We start from the raw sequence: 10,110 nt of genomic DNA on the forward strand, positions 1-10,110 counted from the left end.
AACAAAGAGCAAATGTGAAATTGTGTGTGAAACTAGGCAAGTCTGCCACACAGACGTTTGACATGACATACGTTTGACATACGCAGAGTCGTTCAAGGTGTTCTGTGTGGCACACGTGCTTCAAGAGTGGAAGAACATTACTGAAAGACGAGAAATCAGGAAGACCTTTAACTAACTCAAACCCCAAAAATGTCTAAACCATTCGGCAACCCATGCAAGATGATCATCGGAGAACAATCCACACAATCTCACTTCCTCACCCACCTTACTCGCCAGATTTGGCTCCTACCCTCCTACCAAAGATAAAGACTCAGCTCAAAGGTTGCCGTTTTGACACCATTGTGGTGATCCAGCTTGGAATGTTTCAAAAAGAAGACTTCCAGGACACATTCCAGAAGAACGCTTCGAGTGCTGTATTGCTGTGCAAGGGGACTATTTTGAAGGTGGTAGAGTGTAAACGTAGATAAAAAAAAACAGAACAGAACCAGTTTACCACTTCGGACACATTAACTTAAATGTGTATTTCGTTCTATAAATCTTACATTGTGTAAAGCTGCTTTGAGACAATGTCCATTGTAAAAAGCTCTTTAGAAAGAACTAAAGACAAGAACTAGAGAAGAACTTTCTTTGAATTAAATTCATAATAATAATAATATCAAGAATTCATCTCGGCTGTAACATATCTCAAGAGCATGAGGATGATGATGGTGATGATAGCTCTGAATGATGATCCCCTTTGTCATCAGATAATCACATGTACTGATCACAGAGACACATGCTTTCATTACATTAAAGCACATTACATTACACTTTGTTTGATTATCTCAAATTGACCTGTTTCAACCCCACATTTCCACATTAGATCCAAGAAGCTACTGTGGAGAAAGACTCAAGAACATTGAGGATTGACTTGGACTGTAATTTCACAGATTGGAACATTTTTTCCATTGTTTTTCTCCTGTTTAGTTCCAACCTGTTAGCTAGGTCATGCCCCTCCCTCTCCCCCTCCCTCCCTTCCTCCCTTAATGATGTTAGAAATAAACATGTTTAGCTTGAAGCATTAATCTCCTTAATCTGTACACATGAACAAACATGCTCACAATCAAATGGATTAGAGTTCAGAAGTGGTTGATGACAAAGATACAGAGATCAAGCTTTTAGTAGGTTGGTAGGTTTATCTTTAATGCAACTTAGGAGACATTATGGCAAGAGATACACTTTTGTAAAACCAGTGGCCGACAAGGCTTTCTCTGCTGGCCTAAACTGTAACAGAATTAATAACTTACTTTTTAATATATTTTTGTCCATGAAGATGTATTCAATTATTCCCGATAGTCTACTCTCTTCATTTTATAGCGTTTCTCCTGGGTTGGAGTTTCTATCCAATCAGATTTCAAACTGCACTTTCTCTTCATCATGGCACCTGTTAGTGGGTGGGATATATTAGGCAGTAAGTAAACATTTTGTCCTTAAAGAGCGAGTTTGACCAATAGTGATTGCTAGACGACTGAGTCAGAGCATCTCCAAAACTGCAGCTCTTGTAGGATGTTACCAGGCTGCAGTGGTCAGTATCTATGAAAAGTGCTCCACGGAAGGAACAGTGGTGAACCGGCGACAGGGTCATGTGCGGACAAGGCTCATTGATGCACATGGGGAGCAGTAAAAGGGGGACCAACACAATATTAGGCAGGTGGTCATAATGCTATGCCTGGTGGTGTATTAGGAATAAATAACTGTTTTTTTATTTCACAATTGCTGACAAAGGAGAGGATGAAAGTGATTTGGAAGGACAGATGGGTCGGCCAAAACAGTTGAAAACAATTGTAAAGCTTTTGCGTGAATGGTTTAAACTTTTTCTGTCGCTGAAAACACACAATTGACCTTCATTTCAAATCCCCAGGAAAACTGTAACACACTTTTTTTTTCAGGTTGATATGTCTGCTAGATACACAAATAATATTTATATATAATATATATAAAATACACAAATAATAATAATATAATTCTATTTTAAATTTTATTATAAATTCTATATATATAGAATATAGTCTCTCTCTCTCTCTCTCTCTCTCTCTCTCTCTCTCTCTCTCTATATATATATATATATATATATATATATATATATATATATATATATATATATATATATATATATATATTCATTCATTCATTTTCTCCCGCTTATCCGTAATTCGGGTCGCGGGGGCAGCAGTCTAAGCAGGCCCCCGCCTTCGACTGATGCCCAATCCTCTCAGCACCGTCCCATATATATATATATATATATATATATCACTATATTTTGTTCTTTTTACATGTCTTTTCTTTTTCGTTTTATTATTCAATTAGATTTTATGAAAAAGAATATTATTATCATTATCATCTTTATTATCAACACAGGTGGCAAGGCACATGGGAAAAGGAGTTTTTTTTTTTTTACAGCCCTGGCAAGTGATTAAATGCTACAGATGCCATTTGAATAAGAAATAAAGCAGTAGATCAGAGAAACCTGGCTTCGGTTTCAGAGGTCAAGGTTAGATTGTGGTGTGTATCGAGAGCTGCTTTATATAGCGTCCCAATCACCTGTCAGGCTCACTGAAGCCTTGCGACAGGCTTTGGAGACTGGGTGGGGTGTGTGATTCTGTGAGTGTGTGTGTATGTGTGCATGCCCTTTTCTCTTGTGCTAGCATGCACAACATTCCTATGTTTGCTATCATTCTCACTCAGGTTGAATAGAGGACAACAGACATGTGGTCTTGTCAGTCATCTCCATGTGCTTCCTTTCTCCATTTTGTTCTCCGAATTGTGCGCGCTAGTGTATTTGCATAAGCGTGCACGTGTACATGCGAATGATCTGCAGTGGTCACTGCCTGCAAAGGAACCAGAGTAAAAAAAAAAAAGCAGCCCTACCGCAGGTTCTCAGCTGCCAGAACTTGTTTGCTTTCTGCTATCTAGTGCAAAGAAATAACGTTAGGGTGTGGGTGCAGACAAATATCCTGTTCTTTCCTGTGTAAAGGGTTGAAAATGGCAGCTCTGCGTCATGGCCTAGTGTGGCTGCTGCTGGCTCTGCTGAGTGCAGGAGTCTGGACTCAGGACACAACGGAGGTAGAGGACGAGAACCTGGATAAAGCAGAGGAGATAGGGGACTGGAGTACAGAAGAAACTGAGGAGAAAGGTGAAGAAGCAGCTGATGAGGGTGCACAGGATCTAGGAGGAGAGAGTGATGATGAGGGAAATGAAGAAACTGAGGGAGATGATGACGAGGACGGAGAAGTATCAAAAGATGATGAAGATGAACAGGCGAAGGAGGAAGAATCTGCTGAGGAAGAGGACACCGACGAGGAGGGTGATGCTGATGTAGAGGAGGAAGAGGCTGAGGTCGAGGCCACTTCAGAACATGACGTTGAAGGTACAGAGGAGGATCCAACTGAAGATGTGGAGGAAGACGAAACTGAGGTGGAAGATGCAGTAAATGAAGCAGACGAAGAAGAAGCCGAGGAAGAGGAAGAAGAGGAGCAAGCTACCAAGCCTGAGGACAACGATGAAAGCGAGGAGGGTGTTGATGAACCACATTCTTCAGCGGAAGACACTGATGAGGATAAGGGGAAAGACGATGAAGATGAGCAAGAACAAACAGACACAGACGGTGAAGCTGAAGGTATCTATTTACAGTTTTACATTTTAGACCTCACGCTTATCCATAGTTTAGTGAGTAGCTCATATTTTAAAAGCAGTGTGTGGATTTCAACTAAATTACCACCAGCCGGAAGATAAAATTTATTATAATCAGAAAACCTTTTTTCAGTTGGTGCTTTGGTTGTCTCATTATAGACATGCACGGTTTAAAAATAGCCTCCCATTTCTGTACAAAAAGCAAGCACTGAAACCGTTCGGAACATTTTAGGAACCTCAGCGGGTGTTTCCCCTCGACACAAACATAAAATTAATAGTTGCTGAAAGCTTTGTCATGGCTGCTGAGATTATTGGTGTGTTTTTGGTGTTTAAAGTGCATATATTGCTTTTTAATGTACCCTTACGTGCTGATACAGAGAGCTGGGTGATAACACCTGACCTCCACCTCCATACACAAGCTTATTGACACCTATTATTGGTTAGAAATCAGCAGACAAACAATAATTATATAACTTAAACAACTAAAGGAAAGCACTCCCATAACTTTAAAACAAATGCCTAATATTGTGTCACAGCTTTGAACCGTCAAGGTCTGAAATCCACAAGACATTTAAAGGTATCTGATGCAGTATCAGGTATCAATACCTTAATAGTAGCTCCTGTAAGTTGTGTAAGTTGTGAGGTGGTCCTAATAATTGTTCAGAATGTTCCTAGAGATGCTTGATCAGATTTAGGATCTGGAAAATTTGAGGCCAAGTCAAAAACTTTTTGTCATGTTCTCAAATAAAAACTTTTTGGGAGGGTTCTCCTGCTGAAAGAGGCCACTCATAATTAGGGAATACTGCTTCAATAAAGAGGTGCACTTGGCACTTGCCTTTTTTCTGGTTAAGCAGCCTTCATACATATGATGTAAAAGACAATAAAATGTGCTTTTGACTTGTCAAATGTACATTGCAGCACAGGAAAGTTCTTACTTCATATATCCCAGCAAGGTTAAAAAACTGGGGGTCAGCCATAATACAGCACCCCTTGTTAAATGTCACAAGAGTGGCAGCTTGGAGATACTGGGGCTTCAACCTGTGACCAGCCGATCGGTAACCTCTGCTCTACCACCTGTGATATATTACACCAGGCCTCCTTGTTTTATTGCTCCTTGGTGCAGTTCTGATGCTCACATGCCATTGTATGCTCTTTTGACAGTGGACATTGGATCAGAATTTAGACATCCCAATTCCACCCTTGTCAGAATCACCCCGACCCTTACAATTGCCCATTTTTCCTGCATGCATCCAACACAACACATCAAGAAATGACCGTTTATTTGCTGCCTAATGTATCTGACCCCACCACTGTAAAAAGTTAATAATTTCACCGTTTATTATTTTAGAATTTAGTGAATTTAATACGAAGTCTGGATGTTGAATATATGGTCTTACTAAAGTTCATTGTTCATGAGCTTCAGTGTTTCTGTGCTTTTACATTCATGCAAATTGCAACCTGGTGACTGGGATGTGATTTAAGAATATTCTCTCATTAGGATAGTAATGTTTGCTTCTTAGAAATAGCACAGAATTTTCTTATTTGAGGTGACCTAGTTCTCTATGCTGACAAATTCAGTAGTATTATATGCTTCACATCATAACCAAGTTTGGTTTTGTTGGATATTTCAAAGCAGATTCAGTGCTCTATTATAATAAAGAAAATGCAGATGATACTAAAAAAAGATCAGAAGATATCTTTTTACAGTATTTACAGACACAAGGTGTCTAAAAGGGAACTTTTACCCTTATCCATGCTACATTTAACACAAGATCAGTGAATAGATTATATTTCAAAGACAGTGGATTGATTTCAACTAAATTACCATAAGTTATTTCTAATACCTTCACTTTTAAATCAACCATTAAAAAGCCTTTCATTATAATTCTGTAGTTTAGAACAGTGTGTGTTTGCATACAAGTTCTGAAATACCCTGCTTAATCTGATCATTAGCAAGATGGAGTAGATGTTCACAAGCCATCTGAATGTATCTGGTAAAGTTTTTGGGACTAAGATGTTAACAGCAGCTCCTTTAAGTTGTGCAGTGGTCCGATTGTTTGTCCAGAAGGTTCCACAGATTGTTGATCAGATTGAGATGTGGGAAATTTGGAAGCCAAGTCAACACCTCAAACTGCCACTTGGGAAAACTGGTTTGGAATGGGTGTGGTCTGCAGTGATGTTTAGATAGGTGGAAGGTAGCATCAATGCAACATTTACATAAACGCCAGGATCCAAAAGGTTTTCCAGTAGAACATGGCCCAGAGCATTACCATGCATTCCCAGAGTGCATCCTAGTGTAGACGTTTCCAGAAAAGCAGGATGTTTTGAATCAAATGTTAGAGGAAGGATTTGACGAAATGAAATAGTATGTCTCTGATAACATAATAATAATAATAATAATAATAATAATAATAATAATAATAATAATAATAATAATAATAATAATAATAATAATAAAATAACTACCTCCAATTGCACCAAATGACCGTAAAGCTGAAATAAAATCAGGTTAATAAGAAAAACAACTTCAATAATTCATATATAGGATGTAGTTACTGGATCCGTATTGGCTCCTCCTCCTGAACATCTTTATTCCTCAGCATTTGTCTGAAAGGTTTATTTTTTAATGCACAGATCAGTTCTACAGAAGATCTTCTACAAAACAGAAGATTGGACTGTAAATACTTATGCTTAAATCAGTCAATCAATTAATAAATCTGTGTGGTTTTAACATTTCTACTGTGCCTGGCATAAATATGTGCCCCATGGATATCCCATGATACTGAAAATAGAGGAAAACAAAATAAACAAACAAAAAAACCCCATAAAATTTGCACAATTATTCTTCCACATTCCATTAATAAAAAATAAGGATATTTGTAATGGGACATGAACATTAAGCACATTTCGACAGTTTTTGCTCTATTATTCTAATATTTTAAGAAAGCTATTATAAAGTTGTATAAAATAATGTTTTATGATACGCACAGCTTGTGTGTGGCTTGCTTGGGAGCAGAGCATGCTAGTCGGTTATGCAGAGGGTTATGAGATGGGCTTGTCCCTATCACCGACCTCACCTACTCAGTCTAGCGTTCGTTTGCAGGCTCGGTAGAATTCTTCCCCCTGTGACGAGCGCATGCAGCTCTGCCTCTCTTCCTCCAAAGAGGGCGGGGTGGCGCTCTGCAAGGAGCTTATTTAGGTTGTGACACACGTCGTTGCCAAGCTCGTTACAACTTGAGCGGTTTATGAGCAGAAAATGCCTTCATCCAGGAAATTAGATGAGCGCTTTATGACACCAGTGTCGCAATCTCCGTGTCGGGGTCTCCCGTTCTTTCCCGATCTGCACACTGAGGTGTCCAGATCATGGGCTATGCCTTTTTGGCCCACCCTTTACCCCTTGTCTCGAATGTGTATTCTCACATGATGGGGAGGAAAGAACACGGGTACAGAGCAATACCGCGGGTTGAGACGCTTGCCAGCTATCTTTCTGCCGGGATCGCCTCTTTCCTTAAGACCCTGACACTACCCACGAAGCCCCTACATAATAAATCGTCACTTATGCGCAAAGCTTATGCTTTGGCAGGTCAAGCCGCTGCGTCACAACATGAGCGTTATAATCAAGTTTACTGGTTAGATTTCTGTTTCTGGATCAAAATCAATCATTAGCTTTAATTAATTTGTATGTCATTGATGAAAATCACGAAGTATGTGGTGCTTCTTCCTCTTCCTTACTGTCAAAGTGTCAAAATTATATAATTAATAAATGCTGAATATAATTCGTTTGCCACTGAATTTGGTTTGTGCAAATGAACAAAATTAGAGAAATGACAACAGAAATTCATTTGATAGCTAAATGGTGGGTCCTATCTTTTATTCACTGTAAAACAAACCTTCCATGCATCACCCTTTTCAGTGCATGTGAAGTTGTAAATGATTAATTGTTTGTTGTTTGCTCAGTAGAAGATGTTGATGATGATGAAAACCCTCAAGAAGCTGAGGCAGACGCTGCCCCATCGTATCACAAGGGATCTCTATGTGGCCTGTGCTCCATCTGTGAGGTATTGTCATGAATTAAACACACATACCTCATGCATCCATCTATCGACCTATCTATCTATCTATCTATCTATCTATCTATCTATCTATCTATCTATCTATCTATCTATCTATCTATCTATCTATCTATCTATCTATCTATCTATCTATCTATCTATCTATCTATCTATCTATCTATCTATCTATCTATCTATCTATCTATCTATCTATCTATCTATCTATCTATCTATCTAAAGCCCAAAGCATCCCTGGTCCACCTCCACTCCATACAGGAGCACTCAGGGGTGTTTTCTTATGTAATATGTTGATGTGTAAGTTTTCATACCTGTCATACTGTTAGATGCCCCAGGTGTTCTGCAAACAGGAAGTTCCTTATTGGTAGCAGTTGATGTCAGTAAATGATTTGAAGATCCATGAATTTGCATAGGAATGTAAATTAAAATGCAAAGCAACTCCCAGAAGGGACTTTTATTTTTTCCCTTTTCTTTCTCAGCACTGCAGTAGTTGCGATATGTGCCCGTGTTACGCAGGAGACTCGGCAGGACATTGCCAACATTGTGATGTAAGTCTATACAAAGTGGTATATCCCATATATATCCTATATATATATATCCTTCTTTCCACCAATTTTTTCCCCATCGTGCCCTTTTCCCATCCATCCATCCATCCATCCATCCATCCATCCATCCACCTGACCTGTCCATCAATCAACCCATTCTTTTGATCACCCATTTTCCATTCTTCCATCCATCTATACATCAACTAATTCTTCTATCCAGCTATTCTTCTATACATACATTTTTCCTTCCATCCATTCATCAACCCACTTATTCTACCATCCAGCAATTTTTCCATCCACCCTTTTTACCATCAACCGTCTATCCATTTATAATTTATATCATCCCTTTCCCAAGCAGGTAACAGACACATTCATGGCCTCTATATAGAGCTCACAGCCTTTTCACAAAATCACTGCTCTAATATTTTAGAACTACTCTTTTCATGAACAGTTCTGCATTCAAATGCCCATCACCACCATAACCTTATAGACATTAACTTATACATTTTAGAAACTCTGTAAAGCTACTTTGGTACAATACCCATTGTTAGAAGTGCACTACAGTTAAAACTGAATTGAATTTTGTTTTTTCTCCTAGCAATGCTCTTACTGCTACATATGCCCTGTGATCTGTGAGACAATATGCGAGCCAGGTATCACATTTTTCATCTTACAAGCATTATTATCACTGTATTCATTCAATTATTCATTCATTCATATTGTTGTAGTATGAAGCTCATCCTATGGCACCCTGATTAGACATTTTTTTTTCAATCTTATAGCTGATAGCAAAACAAGAATCAATAAAGTAAATGTTTGCCCCGTTTTAATTAAATGACTGTGTTTCTTCCACTATATCCATAGAAAGAAAGTAAAATAAATGAGCACATCTCTTTTTCATTTTTCACAGGTGGCTTTGTGGACGTAATGTCAGGAACAGTGTATCAGTGAGTAATATTACCCATATTCTGCTGATCCCGAGTTTTACATCTTTACCAGCCACACAAACACACATCGAAATGAATCATATTTCCTGCTTTGCTGTCCCTGCAGAAGGATCGCCTCCTTTCTCTGAGGACATCTGACATCTCCTCCTAGACCATCCTGTGGTGGACAGCAGAAGTTCAGCTCTTCAGCAGAGCGGTGATTGCCGGCATAATGATGGAAACAAGGCCTTTAATCGTTCATAGTAGCAGGAGAAAGCTGGATAGATTTTAATAGAAGTTTGTTTAAATGCTACCTTTTTTTTGTTTACAGAAATACATTTGATCACAAATTTAATCTAGACTATTTATTTTTTGGGTGCATTATTTTGTTTTATGATAAAATGAACAATTATTTCAATAAAGGACACCTAAGAATCACCAGTGTGATGTGTGTATTTCAAGATCAATAATAATTCATGCAGTGATTGGTTCTCCTGATCCAGGTGCCGTAGGCTCGCTTGCATTCAACTTCAAAACAACCGGAAAATAAAATTTCGCTTTTGCGATCGTGGTGATAATCTACAATGTACAGCATGTGGAATGAAAGCATTGTTATTTTCAACCACCAGTGTGCATTATCACAATGACCCTGTCACGCTGTTAGGCTTCTGTCATCAACTTACTCAATCTGCTGCACATGGAGCTTTCTACAGAATTCTACAGGAAAAAAAGAAAAATATCTGCATATTCATTAGTGTCAGAATTTGATCTGATAGGTCACCTATGTTCTGCTTGGCATGCGTTTCCGCCAATGTTTCCACATGTGATTGGAAATTCACTCAGATTACATCTATGTTTGCTAGGTTCACTGCCACACCACCATAGGGTACTTTTTTTTTT

General features: G+C 38.6%; 1 protein-coding gene across 1 annotated transcript; it reads left to right on the forward strand.

Annotated features, from left to right (window-relative positions):
- Positions 1 to 2,700: 2,700 nt before the first annotated feature.
- LOC310734303 (uncharacterized protein) lies at positions 2,701 to 9,648 on the forward strand. Its single transcript, XM_083556174.1, has 6 exons — positions 2,701 to 3,655; positions 7,627 to 7,727; positions 8,219 to 8,287; positions 8,883 to 8,937; positions 9,195 to 9,231; positions 9,338 to 9,648. Exons 1-6 carry the CDS (start codon positions 3,022 to 3,024, stop codon positions 9,357 to 9,359), a joined length of 918 nt encoding a protein of 305 aa, XP_083412300.1. The 5' UTR covers positions 2,701 to 3,021; the 3' UTR covers positions 9,360 to 9,648.
- The last annotated feature ends 462 nt before the right edge of the window (positions 9,649 to 10,110 follow it).

Source organism: Silurus aristotelis (genome assembly GCF_946808225.1).
Source record: "Silurus aristotelis genome assembly, chromosome: 12".
NCBI classification, from domain to species: Eukaryota; Metazoa; Chordata; class Actinopteri; order Siluriformes; family Siluridae; genus Silurus; species Silurus aristotelis.

Bases quoted from the DNA above. Each gene is read 5' to 3' on its own strand.
- LOC310734303 (XM_083556174.1), top strand. From the start codon at position 3,022: ATGGCAGCTCTGCGTCATGGCCTAGTGTGGCTGCTGCTGGCTCTGCTG. The intron at 3,656-7,626 runs GTATCTATTTAC...TTGTTTGCTCAG, and splicing joins CACAGACGGTGAAGCTGAAG to TAGAAGATGTTGATGATGAT. The intron at 8,938-9,194 runs GTATCACATTTT...CATTTTTCACAG, and splicing joins TGAGACAATATGCGAGCCAG to GTGGCTTTGTGGACGTAATG.